Below are 19,026 nucleotides of genomic sequence, written 5' to 3'. Positions count from 1 at the left end.
TATACCCCTAAGTAAGGAAAAGCATCCACTGGATGTAAACCATGCTATAGGAATAAAAAAGGCCAGATTCAACTGTTAAAATTTTTAGCTAACCAGAAAATACAATTCAGCAAGGGCATTTCTTGTCTATTTAATTTCAAAATTCTTAGGACATAAATATTCAAGCCCTGAGATTTCTCCAACAAGTTTTTAAAAGGCTCTGTTTATTAGACAGTTCACATGACAACATGGAGGGGAAGCTGCCCAGCTGTGTGGCTGCGTTTAGTACTGAATAACCTGTGCCAGGCTAATAGGGGAAAGCCCCTTAAATCCCTCCTCCCACTAATCCCCCAGGCACTGACCTACAATGTCATGGTCCTCTTTACCCAGAATTTTTTCAGCTCTTCAGCTATTAATTTCACGCTGGATGCCTGATCACTCCTTCCCTTAAGAGATGTAAATTGATTTGTAATTGTAATGGTCACTCTTACAGGTGACTTTCACCGGTCAGCTTTTATCAGCCTCTAGGGACAAGCTAAACACAGAGCTGATGCAATGATGAGGAAATCATGCAAGAAGATTGCAAGAACTGGACACATGAAATAGCTGCATGTAGATCCTGAGGAGAAGATGGAGCCTCCAAGATCTTGGAGCATTGATAGTGGTTCCCAGTACCTGTTCTGCTTTGCATTTGCAAGGCTGTGTGACAAATCAACAAGGAATGCATATGCTCTGTAACTGCAAATCATTGCAGCCTCATAATAGCGTATCCACTTCAAAACAGCCTCTTTGCTGAGCTGACTCACACCTCCATGTCTCTTCTTGCTCCCCTTCTTAGGTATTTTTGGACAAGTCATCTTGTTTGGGGTACATAAAGATGTCTGAAGCTCAGCTCCCTGACCACAAGGGTTAATGAACAGAAAGAACTGAGAAATTGCAGGCAAAAAGATCTAAACTGTGTGTGGCCCCATAAAATGCAAACAAGCAACGTTTGATCCACCAGAAAGTCTCCCAGCTTCAAGCAAACCATTAACATCTTTTGAACAAAATTCGAACATGCACAGCAAGTGTAGACCAGCCTGGCAACACCGGTTTTGATCCTGCTCTGGGAGGTTTAAAGCCTATCACCAGATCACAGCCCTACAATATGTCTCATTATACTACATCTAAAGTCTTGAAATTGTTGTGAGACTGTGGTTGTTATTTTTCGCTTTTCAGGACAAAATTTGAATGTGTTGCATCCACCGAGAGACATATTCAAATGTTTAAATGAGTAGACCGATTCTCAGATATGAATTGTTTACAGGTCACTTATATTTAGAAGTCTACATATAGGATGTTGTTTGCTCTTTAGCTATGATTATCTGAAAAAACTGAGCTGGGGCTCATTTATGCAAACAAATATTAGCAGTAGTGGAGGCCATCAAAAGAGAACACCATTTGCTCCAATTGCTTGTTTATTATATGGTGTTAATTCTTCAGCTCAGAAGTCAGCAAATTAAATATAGTCTCTTGTCTAATGTCACTGTGATACAAACTTACAACCATGTTTCTGCTGACCGGGTCAGCATCAAGCCAGATGGTCAGCCCATGTCCTTCTGCCTTTTACTCTCAAATCCCAAAGTAGCTGGTTTCCATTTCCATGTTTCCTTTTTTAGGTAGGTGAGGAGCAGGTGCTCCGGTTCCTTAACCTCAAGGACTGCTGACTCCAGCACTTCTCAGGTTCCCGTAAAAAGATGCTCTATGTGAACAAGATGCAGAACCACAAACGCAAAGACACCCGAGCTGCCGGTGCAGCTCTGCTCCCCCCGCCTTCAGCCGGGCAGTTCCCTCCCGCGGCAATTTCCAGAGACCCGTGCCCGCAGGTCCGCGGAGCCTGTCTGTGTGTCGGGTGTGCCCGTGTGTCCGGAGCTGTCCCTGCCCGTGTGTCCGGGCCCGTGTGTCCGCTGCGCTCCCGCCTCCAGCTCCGGCCGGGGGGAGCGGGAGCGGCCCCCGCGGGGAGGGCAGCGCTCGCGGCTCCTCGTTAGTATAGTGGTGAGTATCCCCGCCTGTCACGCGGGAGACCGGGGTTCGATTCCCCGACGGGGAGAGCTGCGCTCACGAGCGCTTTTTTTGTTTTATTTGCCGCGCCCCGCGCTAGCCGTTGATGCCGCCGGCAAAAGGCGCCGCCCGCCGGCAGGAAAAGCAACCACGGCGGCCTCCCCGTCGGGGAATCGAACCCCGGTCTCCCGCGTGACAGGCGGGGATACTCACCACTATACTAACGAGGATCTGCCTTGCGAAAGCCTCCGCGGGAGTGCTTTTATGAGCAAATCCGCACAGCCACGTCCGTTCTAGTCTTCTGTAAAAGCTGCGGGTGGAGGGACAGCAGAGGCGGCTTCCGGCAGCGGGAGCACGGACCCACGGGCCTGCTAAGGGCGGCAACGGCGCGGGAGGCGAGCTCAGCACCACCAGGGAGGGGTGGCGGAAGGCCCTTGCTGTCTGCGGCCCACTAGCGGGGGTGTGGGTGGGGAGGGTTAACGTGCTTGCGCGGGAGGGCGGTAACGGAACGGTGCCGGAGCAGAGTGGCCTGAGCAGGGGGGCGGCTGCCGTAGAGGACGGGCAGGGTCCTCGGCCGCGCCGGCCCAGCCCAGCCCCTCCGGGCACAGGGACTGCACTGCCGGCGGCCGCGGCGGCCGAGTTGTAACGCTCTGCGGAGTGACGCTCAGCAAGACCTCGTGGCGCAACGGTAGCGCGTCTGACTCCAGATCAGAAGGCTGCGTGTTCGAATCACGTCGGGGTCATTAGGTTTTTTTCTCCCTTTCTTCCGTCCGCTTATTACTGCCTTACTCGAGCAGGAAACCGAGGAACGTTACTGCTTTAGGTTTTTCTTTTATTTTCCCCTAAAACTTAGGATCTCCTCTTTTGCTTGAGGCTGACAGCGCAGCGCGACACAGAGGGCTCAGCGGGGGTCAAGGCCTAGGACTGCTGCTGCAGCAATGTAACCATAAAGATCCCGTCGGATAAAATTGCCATGTCTTTGTTTATGGTCTTTGTGTGTCTAGGACTGATTACACGCTTCAACACAAAAGGCAAGAATGCGTCAAAGGTTTATTTTATTAAGGCAACCGACTGTGTGGAAATTATGAGAAAACTTCAGAAAGTTGTATAGAAAGAGTAACTGCAAATTTTAAAGGGGACAGAGGCCCTAAAAATGGTAGATACCATGTTCTCAGTACAAAAATTCACATAACAAGGAGTAAAAGTAAAGGCAGAGACAGCAGGTGGTCTGATGGAGCCAAGAGTTCAGAGGAATGCTTGTCTTGAGAACCCTGCAGAAGAATGAAACCCTGAAAGGCAGAGTGAGGGGACCAGGGTGCCTGTGTGGGGAAACCTTCGAGGTGATGGGGTTAGGCCATGGAACAGAAGAGTTTTCTCAGAGCAGCTATTTCCACATGCTGAGATTGACAGGTATCCATGGCAGAAAGGCACAGAGAGGACTTAGCTCTGATTTAGACATGAGATAGCAAGTTTTAGAAATAATAGTTTAATGATTTAGATGGACTGGAAAGTTTGACACTTGATAAAATTTAATTGGGAGGAAAACAATAGTTTGCCAAGGGTCTGAATTGTGAGAGAATGCCAGAGATACAATTCTCACTTTTTAAGAAGTGATTATTAGTATTGTAAACCATAGAAGAAAATTAATACAGAAGTCTTAGAAATCCGATTCAGCAGAGTCAAAAAATTATGTGGGGGTTATTAAGCCAAATACTTTGGCTTTTACAGGCTATTGTTTGTTCTATATACCCTTAAAACCTTTTAAATACAGAAATTCTGCATCTTCCTTAAGTGATCTCTTCCAGTACTTTGCTATTCTTACAATTACAAAATTAGTATATGTAGTTCAACCCTGATGTCCCTTTTGCCTCAAATCCAGCCCTTTCATTGCACTGGAAAACAGTTTATTCCCTTCCTTTTTATAGGTAGTTCTTAAATATTTGAATTTTGTTATGCCTCTCTATAGATGTTCCAGCATAACAGACTATGTTTGCCGGGCCTCTGATTATTTTATCGCTTGCCTCTGGAGCCTTTCCAAACAAGCTGCATTTTTAAGCATTGAGAACTGGTCACAGTATTTCAGCTGACTCAGATTTTACCAGGTCTGAATGGACAAGGATGATTGCCTCACATGCTGCGCTGGTGGGAATTCCATTTAATGTGGTTAGTCCTGTTTTGTTGTTGTTTTGTTTTTTTTAATGCACAATCTGTTAGATGGATGCATTTTGTATGAGATGCATAATCTGCTAGATGTTTCCCTGGTCCCATACAGTATCTTATCTCTCAGCCTCACCACCCACCAGAGTTGGATGTAAGAAGCAGTAGCAATCTGTTTGCATTCCTGTACCTCTGCCAAAGCAAGTGCCCTGCTCTAAACATTCCAGATTGTTGCCAGACAATAGTTCTGGGTCATATCTGCTTATAGGAGTAAAAGTTTTCAGGGTATGGCTCATGCTAGTATACCTGACATGTGCAGATTGTCACAGAACAGTCCATCTCGCTCTGCTCTGTCCATCCCTGCCTGTGCATTTCCCTCCTTCTACTTGGATCACATCTTGCAATGGCACTGCAGCAGCTGCCAGCTCAGCATGCGAATCTGCTGGCACAACTACTACATCCAACGCAGGAAAAGCACCAGGAGCACATGGCCTGGGACAGGATAGACAGCAGGATCATCCCCTTCAGCAACAACCACAAATACTTGTGCTTCAGTTTAAGATTTTGTCAGCTGCTCTTTGGGGGGGAGAGGTCACTGTCCCTAAATCAAAATCATCTAGTGATGTTTCAAAACTAAATGAAAGAATTAAATGTGCATTAGCTATCTACAAACTCTCACACTCAATTTCCTGTTGGTGAAGTGGGGATGATAGTTCTCTTTGACCTTACAGGCATTTTGTCAGGTTTACTCCATTCATTCTGAGGCATCCGAGTATGCTAGTGGGTATTTGTCTCTCACCATCATCTCAACAGCCTATGTGCTTCTGTGTTTTTTGTCTCTTGCTGACTCTTAAACACTGCATTTTGTAACCTGACTGATCTCTTAACACAGATGTTTTTTCATATGAAATTGTTACTAGCTAAATATAGACAAAAACTTAAATCCACTTAAGCGTCAAAAAATAGTGGAGCTGAAGTAATAGCTTATATATGGCAAATATAGTTTCTGTCTGCATTTTACAGAAATAAATATCCAAATAATTCTGGTTTGGAAATGATCCAGTGTAGAAAACTACCCTGAAAACTGTCCATTTAATTTCTGCCCACGTACTTAAGCAGGAGCTGACACTTCTGTTTTTAATCCTTGTTGGTATAGGCCTTCAACTATCACAAGATCGGCAGTAAGATGTTTTAAAGCAGTTGTACAAATTTCTTTCCTTGCCTGGGGACAGCCATACAGTGCTTTATTCACCTGTCTGTTCACTGTGTCAGGTGACACTGCAGAGCAGCGTTCCCAGTGGCTGCCAGCTCTGGAACTGCTCTAGAAGCAATATGCTCCATTATACTAAAGCAAACTTTCTTATCACTTTCCCCTTTGTTCTTCAAAACCAGGCATTTCTAATGAGAAAACTAGAGTTATTAAAGAGACACCTAATTTTTCTAAATTAATCAAGATTGTGGAAAATAAATAATTGATTCTATATAGTTATGCTGTGCTATAATGATTAGGCAACTGCTTATTTTATTTCTAGTAAAGCTTTCCAGTTTCTAGTGAATTTCTCAAAGGGAAATCATCATTTTCATAGTGAAACCTGCCAAGACTGAATTAATACTTCATACAGCTTTTTTACTTTTCTTTATCAGCTCAGTTTAAGACAAGAGCACGTCTGTACTACTTGCTTAAATGCCTTTGCTATGAATTTATAGTCTTCACAATGTTATCTATTGTGAGGGTAATGTTACATATGAATGCAAATTATACATCTATATTTCATTATAGGTTGTTTTCCAGACCCTCCACTTAATGTAGGATACTTTTTTGAATGCACATATATAGAAAAGGGGTTTTTTTTCAGCATACTGCAACATGAACTATTTGTCTGGCATTAGAGGTTAGAAATCACAAACTTAGCAAAACTCTAGCCAGAAATCTGAGACAATTTAAAAGGCATTCAGTGTTTTCATGTCAAAGATGAATGTATGCTTGAAAAATATCTTTCTCACGCTCAGGAAAGCTAAGAAATTCCAGACATTTGGGAGGGTCCTACAAATGAAGGATTTTTGGCTTCTTCTTTCAGCATAGTTCACATTTTTAGGCAAGTTTACAGCAGCTTTTTAACCACCGGAAATGGCTATAGTCTAAAACATTTTCACTTTTTTCCCTAAACTTTGCTTTTGTCAGCATTTATACTGACAAGAGGTAAATTGTAATTACCTGTTTCTCAGGTAGAAGCAGGTATTCTGGTCTTTGAAAACCAGAACTTGCAGTTAGGCATAAACATTCAAGTACTGGAAAGCTTCGCAGAAGGCATGGTAAAACAACAGTTCCATGTTCCAGCCCTTGCAGCAAATTATTGAATAGACATATGGAGCAGGGACCTCATATTTGTACTCATATTGGGTTTTTTCCCCCCCACTGTCACAACAAAAAGATTTTTTTGAGCTCATTCATACTGAACTTGTTCCCTTCATCCCTTTGGCTGCTGCCTCATGCTGCAAAAATTGACCTCCTTTCTTCCAACAGAACAAACAACAAATGTGCAGATCTTCCACTGTACTAAGGTCCAATTGTGGTGACACCTGCAAGTTCCAGTGTCAATCATCATATATGTGCACATTTAGGTGCTTTCTTCTACTACTTTCTCTGTCTTTACCTTGAGTGGAAGATGCCTGTTGATCCCTAAGTGCGACAGTAACAAGTGTGGAACCAATAAAGGACAGTTTAGTGCCAAGGACTGTTTAGGGACTTGGCTTCCCAGAGAAGTCTGCTGCTCTCAAGAAGAGTGACACTGAAGTATTATATACTGCTATACTGCTTCTTTAGGTTTGGCTGCTTCAGAAACAACTGAAAGTAACCAATAAAAGAGTTCAGTGTCAGTGCAAGGCAGTTACTTCAAGGTAACAATGTAACAGAGAAAGTAATTCACAATAAATACAATTTTTTTCTTTATAGTTGGGGAAAACAACTTTCAATATTTAAATACTGTAAATATGAACTTTAAGCAATGTTAATCAGACCCACAACCTCAATGGCTCCACAACAACTCTAGTGGAGCTTGAGCAAATAGCTAAAACATATGATATGTCTCTGCTATCTTTATGCTTCTATGCCAGTTTCATCTGACAGCAAAAGCCGAAAAACACAGAGCCAAGATAAGGCAAGTCAACCCATCCATTTGATATGACCAAAGCTGAACTGTAACTGTAGGGATTTACGACTTCATACCATATTCCTGTAAGGGTTTTTTGCGCTACACTTAATGCATTAAAACCAGCCCTACCATCAATGTACTTAGACTTCAAGCTCAGCAGTTGTACCTCCTTCCACTCCTGAATTGCCACTCACAGGAGGAGCCAGCACCAACTGTATTACAGAAATTGAACAGCGAGTTGCAAATGGTGCCTGCACTCTTCTAAGAAGTACCGTCAATAAACAAATTTCAGGGCTATTGTATCATTATTGTCTGTGGGGATGTAAGATGGTGACTGCACCAACTTTTTAGATTGTATTTTCACTATTAACTTTGGCTAAAATTTTCCAGACACAGTTCCCCCTTATGCTGCTTTGAAATATTTTAGACTTGATATGAGCTGAAGTTATTGCTTTTTACATTAGCATGATAGCTGAAGAATCTCTCTGAAGTATGCTGTGCAACTTGTTCCATATCTGAAAAAGAAGCACATTCAAGTGAAAAATACTATCTATGCTTTAAGTTAGTACTATCAAATTTGAAGAGGAATTAAATTTTCTTTAAGCATTTCCAAAATACCTGTCACATAACATCCATTTACCTAGTAAATTCTGGGGTAAGATATGCTGAAAAATAGAACTATTTAATTTGTTCTATTCAAACTTAAAAGTAAGTGAGAGTAGTCAATCCATGCTGATACATTACTTTTTACTGTGTACGTGTGTGGTATTAACAGAGGAAGATGTTTCTACCCACTGTTCAGCCTCATTGCCAAACAAACTGAACAGGTTAAGTATGTACACCAAGAACCAAGCACTTTCAGCTCTAAATAATAATGAACTTCAGACGACTGCCACCTCACAGAACTGCTGGTGCAGCAAGGTAAATGAAATGCCTCAAGCTAAGCTTCTCCCTAGCCTTAATTACTTTGTTACACCACACCAATTCATCAGTGGGAAGCGTCAGGCTTCCTGTTGGGTGGGTCTTTGATCTGTCCCGAAATTACCTATCGCAAAAAATAACCCTCACTGCCTTCATCTAGCTGACACTAAGGCTATGGCAAGGTAAATAGGAACAGCAGGCACCAGGACCGCTCCATGATGGAGCGCACAACAGTAGTAGAAATCCCTTTCCCCAACAGCAATTTAGAACTTCTGGAACACAAAGGGGAGTAGGTGAAACCAACAATCCTGTTTCAGATCCATGACTGATGGGAAAATTAAAATAGCCGCATTTAAACTCTTTTCTCTAGTACTGCAAGACAGTTCTCAAAAGCCTAGGACATATAGTCAAATCTAAACACTAAACCCTTCCCACCATAAGACAGAAGCAGTGCGCGTTCCCAGCAAGCAGCGTGTAAACACAGAAGGATTTAACCCGCCTGTTTAAAGACTGAAAGACTGCAGTCTTGAACTCAGTCGAACCTCTCCAGCAGGGACACACTTGTGACATTTTGGAAGTCGACTTTACAAATAAATTAATAAAATGACTATGCGCCTTTCAAACTCTACGGTACTATAGATGCAAATTTGGGGTTTTTTTTTGCGCCTAAGTCACAGCAACGGCGGCAGTCACGCAAATAGATTAGCTACCGATTTCGCGGCTGGATTTATTCTAGAGCCCGACAGGCACAGGCTGGGGCGGTTATCCCGGCAGAGAGAATTGCCGTGCCCGCCCGGTGCCGAGCGCGGGAGGGACGGCCGCCCGCGGCGCGCTCCGCCAGGGCCGCAGGTGCCTGCGGGGCAGGGGCGCGGGCAGGTGTCACGGCAGGACACCGGGATCACGGCAGGTAACTGGAATCGCGTTAACAGCCTCCCCCGCTGCTCGCGACAGGGAGGGGCGCTCCCGGCGGCGGGGACACACCTGCCGCCCGAAAGGGGCCCGAAAGGGGCCCGGCAAGGTCCCGGCGTCACCGGGACCCGCGGGGCACGGGCAGCGCCCTCTCCAGCACCCGCGAGCGCCGCCCCGCGCGCCTCTCCCGCCCGAGCCGAATTTAAACTGCGTTACTGTCCCTCGCGCAAAGCACCAACGCCGCTGCTCCCGCGCGCCCCGCCCCTTTTCCGCCCGCCAGCCAATAGCGGAGCCGCTTCGTTGCCCTCCCCGCCAATCAGGGCGCGGTTTATTGCCGGCTGGGAAGAAGCGCTCGGTGCGCGCGGCCGCCCCTGTGGAGCTGGTCCCTGGCGCGGAGCAGGCGAGTCCTCCTCCTTCTCCTCCCGCTCCCCCGCCCCTTCTACCCGCGCTTTGTTGGTGCCTCTCCCGGGAGAGCGGCGGCGGCTGCGGCCGGCGGCGATGCCCGAGTTCCTGGCGGATCCGTCGGTGCTGACCAAGGAGAAGCTGAAGAGCGAGCTGATCGCTAACAATGTGAGCCTCCCGGGCGGCGAGCAGCGCAAGGACGTGTACGTGCAGCTCTACCTGCAGCACCTCACCGCCCGCAACCCGCCCGCCCTCGCGCAGCCCGACTTTTCCAGCGACGAGGAGCGGGAGCCCACACCTCTCGGAGCCCGCAGCCGCGGCGCTGCCGCCGCCGGGCGGGTGAGTACCGCTGCCTCCCGCCCGCGCCGCCTCGGCTTCCCGGCAGCCTCGGGCCCGCTTTCCCGCCCGAACGGGGCCGGCCGCCTCCGCCCGCCGGCCGCGGCTCGGGGAGCGGCACGACGCGCCGGGGTCCCCGCACGGGTCGGGAGTGTCTCCAGCTCGGCTGAGGGTGGGATCGTGCCCGGCCGGGACGGTCCCGCCGCCTGGGCGAGAGGGGCAGCGGCGCTGGCGGGCGGCCGCCCCGCTTCGGGGACGAGCTGGGACGGCGGGTCGGTGCCGGGGGCCGCCGGCCGCTCCTCCGGGATGCGTCCCGCCCTAAGCGCCTTTTGGAGCAGCTGGCTCGGGGGGTAGGGGCAGCGCGACCGCGCGTGGAGTGTGCGACAGCCCCCCCCCACTGTAAATTAGGGAACCTTTACTATAGCTTGGCGAGCGGTCTCCTAAGTATACTATTTCGGTGCTGGAGGAACGAAGGAAGAGAACTCTACGAGGTTGTAACTTGCTCAGGAAAGGACTCCCCTCTCCTGTCTCGGTTGTACGGCTGTGTAAATGCCATACTCGGTGTAAATGCCTCTAAATGAAAGGATGAAGCTGTGAGGGAACAGCTGGTTTGTTTCACTTAATGAAGTGGACTGTTTAGTGTAAAGAGGGTCTGCATAATGTAGATGTCTTGCTCGTACCTCTAAGATGTGTTTTACAGCAAAGCGCCTCTGGTGCCAGTTCAATTCGTCCACTGCACTTGTTTTCTTAGACTTTACACATGTAAGGAAAGAGGGGCAACTGGTGCCATTTGGAATTTTTCTCTTTGGGAAAAATGTGATTTCCGTCTTAATTTTTCATAAGTGGACTATAAATTTACATATATTGAGGAAACAGTCTTGTAATCGATAATTGTAATTTTGTAATTAAAATTGTAATTCTGGTCTCAAGAAAAGACTTGGATAATGATTATCAGCTTCTGGAGTCCTAATGTGTGTGATAGTATAACTATTTAATTGTATCTTAGATACTATGTTTCAAAGGTCATTAGTTAAGAGAGTGCCGATAAACTGAGTCCTTTGAAGGTCTTTCACTCTTTAACCATCAAAAGCCCAAGAGAGAAGTTCTTGAATTAAAAAATTGAAAACTGCAACTTCAAGAGGAAAGGATCTCTAAAACCAAGTTATTTACCTTAACATCTGTCCATTTCAGACACTTAACTGGCATTTACTAAATGCAGTTAAAATGAAACAGACGTTTCTCTTAGAGTGGTCTGCATTTATAAGGTGCTTTTGAGTAAAACAGGATGTGCTTGAATCTGACTTGTTTCATGCTTGTCAGAGAAGGAACATCTCAGAACTGTAGTTCCTATCCTAGATCTGAGTTTTCCTTTCCACAAAGTTTAAACAATTACGGGTGACTTTTTTGATGTTTACAGAATGGGTGGTACTCCTACACTTTTGTTAACAATATCTGGAAGGCTCTGTGCTATTTGTGCTTATCTTGTGTGTTAGTATCAGAACACTGTATCATCAGAAGTTCCGGAACTTCAGCGAATACTCCAGTGAGTGTTGCTCAGATTTGGGTCAGTTGTGCCCTGTGTTATGTCACTTTACCCTCGTTCCTCTCTCCGCCTCCCCACCCCGCCCCGCGCCACAAACAACCAACATTAAGCTAAAACACTCAGAAGAATCCCAAACAATACCTGCTAAGCAAAACAAACTTGGATGATGTGTGCTTGTTGCTTCCTTTGAGCCACTTGAGTAGTTCTGAAACTGCTTGTATCCTGAGTAGCTTGTCCCTGTCAGTGTCTCTTGGCACAATGGTGCTTCTTCTAATCAGTTCTCCTTCAAAAAGATTAGCACGTGTGTCTCCAGAGCGATTTGCCCCCAGAGCAGTTGGAAAGTGGAGGAAGAGTGAGGGAAGTCTGACATCCCAGGGACTGGGATTCTGGTGAAAAAACAAAGCAAAATATCTTGATAAGATTAAGAGGGGACGGGAGGAAAAGCACTCGGACGTCTGAAAGAAGATAGAAATAAGGGGCAAGGGGGGAAGCTCTAACTGCAAGGATTTATGGATAGGAGGAATGAAATAAAGGAACGGGCTTTCCCTCGCTCCTCTCTGTGCCCGCTCGCCCTTCCCTTTCTTACGAGCGGATAGTTAGAGGCGTCTGGCTGAGCTGCCGTCCTCGCGTGTGCGGAGGAGCCGGAGGGCGGGGCGGCGCGGGCGGGGTCGCGGCGGTGCGGGCGGGGCCGGGCGCCAGGGGGCGCGCCGGGGCCGGGCCTCGCTGCGAGCGGCTCCTCCTGCGGCAGCCGCGGGGTCCTGAACGGGACAGGCAGCGCTTTCCTTAAAATGGGCGTGAGTAACAAGGGCACAGGAATAATTTGAACATGCGTGCTGCAGTCACTGAAAGCTACGCCGGGTCTCTTCGTACTGGCATCAGAGTTTTGACATGGCTGTAGTCATTAGTGATTTTGAACTGTTTACATTGTCATTTTAGCGTGTTTTTTTCTAAGTTCGGAGCATTTGATAATGCATTTTGATGTTTATTTTCTATTGATAAATGCTGTGCACAGACAAAACCCCATAGTTTGAATTCTGTTGTAAATTATGTGCTTTGAATTCATCACTTTTCTGGCTTAGATCTATCCAGCCCAAGAATAAATAGCTCACTTTGGCTATATATTCCTACCAGAAGAAGAAAAGCTTTTAAAATCATGCCTGTTTGTGCCTCAGTCTGATAGTACTGTCTAGTGGAGGAGCCAGCTTCTCCAGATCGACTAAGGTTTTTGAGCAGCTTTTTTTCTTTTTTCCTCTAAGCTTGTTTAGCATAATAGTCTGTGAGGACTGTGACTAGGTATGCAAGACACTGTTTTGCTGCAGGGTGAACCGTCTGCATCTGAATGCCCCTTGTCCTGGTTAGTTATGGGCTGGATATCAGCACAAATAGCTCACAGGAAAAGTAACTATAAAATTAGATTTTTGCCTCCCTAGGACTATTACTTTAAAACATGTACCAAAAATATTGTCTCGACGCTGTTAAACAAGAACTGTTCAGAGCTTAGCATGTGTAGATTATTATGATTGAGCTTATTGTGTATTTCATGTCCTGGAAGAATCATTTCTAAAACCTATTGAGTGATATTTTTGACCTTTAAAGTGATGATATGAAAAAGATCAGTCAACTGTTTCCTGTTAATGAAGGTATGATGAGACCATCTGGACCTGAAGGGCCTGTTTGAAAGGTCATACAAGAGACCTATCAGGTAAAGATGCATGGTTTGATGGGGGGTGGAGGAAGAGTTTAGTTTGGGTTGTTGGAGCTTTTTGTTATAATCAAGTAGCCAAGTAAATAAAGAGCCAGCTTCAGCTCTTCATAGTCAGAATGCTGTGGTTGTGGTGTCTGTAGCTGAGGTAACAACAACAGCTTCAATCCCTTCCTTATTGGGAAAGAGAAGGTAATAGTAAAACTGGTAGTTTTAGAAGATTAGGTGTGTGGAAAGTGTACTGGATAGGTGAGACAGCAGCTGTGCATGCCCTGTGAAGGCAGAGAATCTATTCCATGTTTCCTGTGTGGCTGTACCTGACGTGCTGCATGGATGTCACCCAGAATACAGTTTCAATCCTTTGTGGACTTCTAAAAGGCGCTCATCTGCTGGCTGAGAGAAAGCTGTGGGCAGGGATGAGATGACCAAAGTAAGTCCCACCTACAGTGAGAAGTCCTGCTATACTGCTCTGCAGCTTCAGACTTTGAATGGGTGCATTTCCTTCACCAAGTAACATGGAAATTAGGGTCTGGGAGGAGAAGGGGGTGGAAGGGTTGAATAGTCCATAATCTTATAATTTATGACTGTTACTGTACATAGACTTGGAAATTCTAAGTCTGGCACTTACTAATTATGGCTAGAAGGTAGTGAATACTTTAAGTTGTGTGTATCAGTATCTTTGAATTGCTGCTGCATAATTTCCATTGTTTATTTTGTCTGTCCTGTAGCTTTTGGTAAATATTGTCTCCAGGCCTTTAAGGTTAAAAAGTTCAGTAGGACTTGAGTTTTCAAAAAGGAAATTCTACTGCAGGAAATGATTGTCTATGGTACAATAAAAAGTACAAGGGGAATAAAGACCTATCTATTTCACAGTATAAATCTGTTATTCTATTGGCGTGATTTGGGCTTTCTTTACCCTATTTTAACCTTGTTCAGAGAAATTGTAAACAAACCCTGACTCTTTTTGCATCTAGTGATGAAGCTGTACCTGCTTGGGATTAAAATCATTGTGTATCCTGATGTAGATGCCATTTAACTTGGGATTTGAAAATAGTTTTCTGGTGATGTCCCATAGTTGTCAAAGAAGCTGTTGAATAATAAAACCAACATGTTTCTTAGGCGTGTCTCTGGGACAGTGCTAGGACTACCACATGTGCTTATGAAGGTTGCTTGATTAAGCTGGTCTCTGGCTGTTTCATTTCTGTTCAGCAGAAATGCCAGAGGTAAGGGGTAGGTAGCTTTTTAAGTCTGAATTCCTGTTGCTTGCATATTCTGCTCTTCTTGCCAGCAAAAGAACGTGAAAGCTTTGTGCTGTCAAGAGATGATACTTGGAGAAGATGAACTTCTCCTAGGATGTTTTTCTGTGGCCCTAGTACTGACAGTGCTGTGTGGCAGCCCCATGCTTATAATTCACTACAATACTTGTTTGAAGAGTTAGTTCCTAGGCAGTTGCAAACTGAGCCTGACAGATACCACTACCAAATTGCTATCTCTGATGTGAACAAATCTCTCAAGTGAAGTATGCAGATAGTCTTCCATCTTCTGTTTTCTAGAAAATAGCAATGACTAGAAATATTTCTTTAATGCTGTGAGCTCTGGATGGGATTAGAAGATCTTCAGATAAGGATTTATTGATTTGGGTATATTGTTGCAAAAATATTTACATAGATTTGGGTGTATTATTGAAAAAATATTTACATTGTGGGCAAAGTGGTCAGCTGCACCACCTTACTTTGGCAAATCCTGGATATTGCCACAATTTCATTTTAAGTACTTTATCTCTGCACCACAGTAAGACAGATTTTACTAGTGATCATAGAACAGGTAAATGCAGGCATCGGTTTTTGTTTTTAATTTACAGTGTTAAGCTTCTAAGCTAGCTCTTTTGGTCAGTCTTGTGATGTAGTGCAGTGGATAAGTAGTTGTGATGCACAGGAGGTGTAGCGGTGCATTATACTGTAATAGTAGTGGTAATTAAAGCAAGTGTTGTTGCTGAAGTTAATGCTGTCATACCACAGCTGAGGTATGAGAAATTCTTCAGTCCTGCCTCATGCTTCTAAGGATCATCTGGTGGTCCACTGAATGGTTAAATGGCAGCTTTCTACTTGTACAAGGGAAGTCATTTGCTCCTGCTCTAAGGAGAATAGGTGTTCAAAAGTAAAAGCTGTGACCTTACAGAACACAAAATGAACACATCTGGCCCAATTATTGAAGAGCACACATTACTTTCAACTTTCTTCGTCCCCTCCCTACTCTTTTTCTTTGCTGAAACTCGCTATTTTGATAATCTGTTTGTGACAGTAGTGCAGGAAAAAGTAAAGTGGTATTTTGAAGGAAAAAAAGCCACAAAGAAACCATGAGATATGTGAATTTTCTTCTGTTAGAGTACCCTGGTACTTATTAGTTGCAGTTAGATTTCTGATGGCTAAGATTTCTGTAAAGCATCCAGAATGCTGAGTAGTTTTTCTGGTGTATATTGTTATAGTATCTTCTGTGGTTTCTAAGTGAACAAGGTAGGGATACATTACAACAGGTTGCCAGCTTCTCTAAAGTGTCTTTGAATATCAATTTCCTATACCATGGTAGTTTTCTTCTGAAATATTGACTAGCATCTTGATTAATCTGCTTGGTGATGTGGGAAAACACCAGAGCTGTCATTAGTCTAAACAGATCTTAACAAGAAAACCCAGCATTTTTTTTCAGGACTTTTTTCTGTTTGGACAGTTCCGTAGTGTAGAAAAAGTGCATTGAATATGCAATTTAAGTTAATGTGATATTTAAGTTGGCATAATGTTATGACCAACATGTTCAAGAGTGAACGAAAGTCTTGTGCAGCTGCAGGTTGATTGTTTCTTGTGTGCTTTGTAAGGAGGCTCAATTGCTTCAAAAACTAATTAGGAGTGGAATGACTGATAAAGTGAGTTGTAAATCTGTCTTTAGTCAAATCCGCCACTTTAATGACCCTATACTTTCTTCAGACTGTTTGGAGTCTGTCTTAGAGTAAAGAAATGCCATGATCTCTTGGAGATTCTGTTGCTTTCCAGCAGCTGATTTTACGTTCATTGTGCTGCAGTATCCAGGAGTCAGAGGAAAATTTGGGAGTCAGATATATTTGGGAAACCCTCATACAGTCCCTGCTTAGCTTTAAAATACCAAGATACTTGAGGCAAGACCAAGCTTGTATGCAAAGAAATATTGAACTGGCATCAATAGATAGATACTCTTGGCTCATATAAATCGTCTTAAAGTGTTTTGTTGCTATCTTATAAAATGCAACAAGAAAAAGACCTGTTAATTGTTTCTGAGTGTTTATAGCATATTTGTATTGGGAATTTTAGTCTTTTATTAGTACTAAAAAAAACCACATTGGGCCTCTGGACAACTGAGTTGAGAAAAATGCTAAATGCAGAAATCATTTCTGTTTATATAATACAACTTTGAGATAGAAATATGATTTACTTCAAAGCAGTATCAACGTCTTTCTTAGTAAAGAACTTGCAAATCCTCTGCTTTTTCTGTCTTACCTCTTCACTTTCACAATGCCTATTGTAGTAATTAAATATTATGATCAAATATTTATTAAATATTATGATCACTCTGTTTGGATCGAGCAGAGACTGCTAGTTTAGGAGTAGCATCTCAGCAGATTATTTTGATAGCCATCTGTATGTAGTGATGATGCGTTGCCAAGTGTTCACATAGTGTTGCCAGAGCTGGGTTTAGAATTTGTTAGAGCTACAAGTAGCAGAGATGTAAGCAGAAAAGCAGGATTTTGAAAATTTGCGTCTGTTTCTGATTTTTGCCTTTCCTGCACTCTACCTTGTAACATCAAGTAATCTCACAGAGAGTGACAGGACAAGTTGGAACAGGGGTTTTGGAAACTTGGTTGAAAGTATGTAGATACTAAAGAACTTCCTCCATTTCATTAGAGGAAGAAATGTTGACCTACCAGGTAGAAAAATAGTGCAGAAACATGCCAATGTAACATAATTATTTGTAGTTTTCTGTAGTGATGGTGAAACAGGTGGAAGCTTACTTCTCCAATCACAGGAAAGCAATCCCCTCCCACTGTATACTTGAACTTCAAATTGAAACACCAGACCAGAATAATGAGTGATTTTTTTTATTTTTAACTGTAGAGGAGACTTGTAATGGGTATTTCCTTCCTAAGTAGAAAATTTGTGCATGTTTTCTTAGTAGGTGTAAATGTTTGTACTGTTTCACATAAGCTTTAGTACTAATCATTGGGGAGAATAGGATGAATTTCTTCTGGGTTTATATGTTTATTACTCATATGTCTTCCTGTTCCTTTAAAAGAAAAAGATGTGCTCAGGATCCACTGTAAACACCCTGTCTGTCATTTCTCCCTCCTGCTCTCAGAAAGCTACAAAGAAAACTGACAAACCCAGACCAGAGGAGAAGGATGACCTAGATGTAACAGAGATGAGTAATGAAGACCTCCAAGAACAGCTTATGAAGTATGGAGTAAATCCTGGCCCGATTGTAGGTAGGTCAATTGAACTAGTAGATTCTAATCTTTTAACTCAGTAAAACTGAGCTTTATTTCTCACTAAACCTCACTTGTGAAGTTTCCCTGATATAGTTACTTTTTAGTACCAGTACTGTTGCAATCCTACTTTTCACCTAGGATATTTTCATTGAACTGTTTACATTAAGAAGTCTAGAAGCATTGTAGGTGGGCAAGTCTGCAGTTTGTTTCTTGTGTTCTAGGCCAGCTGGAGATATTGCAACTTGTGTTCTGAAGCTGTGTTAGTTAAAGTTCAGTACTGCTAGGTCTTCAGATACAGAGGTTTAAATCTGGGCTCACTTAAATAGGAAAGACATCTTACATAATAACCTAATAGTATTGAGAGCAGAATGAGAACAGGGAACTTCCCTTTCCCTAGAGCATTTCCTAATCACTGCATTGTGCAGTAATGTTTTCCTTTGCTGATGTTTTTTTCTTGCCTAGCATTCTGTCCTGTGTGCTGGCCTGTGGAGTAGTCCTGACCCCAGCCTAATCTCCTGCCTTGGGCACTCATTTGTGATGTGGGATCAAAGCACCTTGCCTTTCAGATTGTGCAGTAGCCTAATGGCAAGGGAATTTGATTTCACAACTCTTCAAAAACGATTGTTGTCTGTAGAGTGCAGAGCCTTCTGTGGAATGTTCTTGAAATCCTAGGTGGATGGAAGTGTCTGTGACTAAGCCTGCAGTCCTGTGTATATTCAAAGCCTTATCTGTAATATTTTCAGTTAGCTGATTCTGCATGCCTTGCCATTCATTCTGTACCTCTTGGATAGTACTCACGTATGAAAAACTCAAGAACCTATGTAGTCCACTGGAAAGGCATTTGCATTTGGTCCAATTTATTTCCTTTAATTCTTACAGGGTATGGACTCTCTTTAGAGGCTGCCATTTCTTTTAAGTGGTGGTTTCCTCTTATCAGAAAACTTCAAAAGCTAGGATCTTTTATTTTCTGCTGCTAACAGCTCAAGCAGCAGTCACCTCTACAGATTTTTGCCAACAAAGTCCAGATGTGGAAGTATGTGCTAGATTTAAAATGTTTTAAACAGCTGTCCTCTTAGATCAAGCAAGCCAACCTGATGGCTACGTGGTATCAAGCAGAAAGTTCCGTTGCTGCTGCTTGTTTGCACCACCTCTGATGCTTAATGGGCTGAATTTGCCAACAAGACAAAGGCAGGGGCAGTAATTCCAGGGTAAGGGAGCTAGGAGAATAATAGTGCAGTCTGCATGGAAATTGTTACCCTTGTGTTGCCTTTTTTCCAACCTGGAAATGAAACTAGAGGTAATTTTAGTACGGAGGTAGTATAAAAGGGGATCTTTATTTGAAGGCCTCCAGGAGCAGTTATGAAAAGGTGTCCAC

The 19,026-nt window shown here is 43.9% G+C and overlaps 2 protein-coding genes and 3 non-coding genes across 8 annotated transcripts in view; 3 read left to right on the top strand and 2 right to left on the bottom strand.

Annotated features, from left to right (window-relative positions):
• The first annotated feature begins 1,996 nt into the window (after positions 1-1,996).
• TRNAD-GUC (transfer RNA aspartic acid (anticodon GUC)) lies at positions 1,997-2,068 on the top strand. Its single transcript has one exon. It is a non-coding gene; the product is annotated as a tRNA-Asp (tRNA).
• A 109-nt stretch (positions 2,069-2,177) lies between these two features.
• On the bottom strand, positions 2,178-2,249 carry TRNAD-GUC (transfer RNA aspartic acid (anticodon GUC)). Its single transcript has one exon. It is a non-coding gene; the product is annotated as a tRNA-Asp (tRNA).
• Positions 2,250-2,690: 441 nt separating this feature from the next.
• On the top strand, positions 2,691-2,762 carry TRNAW-CCA (transfer RNA tryptophan (anticodon CCA)). The gene has a single exon. It is a non-coding gene; the product is annotated as a tRNA-Trp (tRNA).
• A 6,800-nt stretch (positions 2,763-9,562) lies between these two features.
• The window catches only part of LOC131573595 (lamina-associated polypeptide 2, isoforms beta/gamma-like), a 22,543-nt gene continuing 13,079 nt past the window's right edge, over positions 9,563-19,026 (top strand). For 3 of the 4 annotated variants that reach the window (XM_058827694.1, XM_058827693.1, XM_058827692.1), the window contains exons 1-2: positions 9,569-9,899; positions 17,522-17,648. In XM_058827694.1, coding sequence (XP_058683677.1) covers positions 9,657-9,899; positions 17,522-17,648 — 370 coding nt within the window. In that variant the 5' untranslated portion in view covers positions 9,569-9,656. Of the gene's footprint in view, positions 9,900-17,521; positions 17,649-19,026 lie in introns of all 4 variants that reach the window. The other variant, XM_058827695.1, reaches the window with a different exon arrangement.
• Positions 11,786-19,026, bottom strand: part of LOC131573597 (nematocyst expressed protein 3-like) — a 25,248-nt gene continuing 18,007 nt past the window's right edge. The window contains exon 2 of the mRNA XM_058827698.1: positions 11,786-11,825. The gene's annotated coding sequence lies outside the window, so the exon portion shown is untranslated. The remainder of the gene's footprint in view (positions 11,826-19,026) is intronic.

Source organism: Poecile atricapillus, chromosome Z, assembly GCF_030490865.1.
Source record: "Poecile atricapillus isolate bPoeAtr1 chromosome Z, bPoeAtr1.hap1, whole genome shotgun sequence".
Lineage (NCBI taxonomy): Eukaryota > Metazoa > Chordata > Aves > Passeriformes > Paridae > Poecile > Poecile atricapillus.
This window is presented reverse-complemented; position numbering and strand designations above follow the sequence as displayed.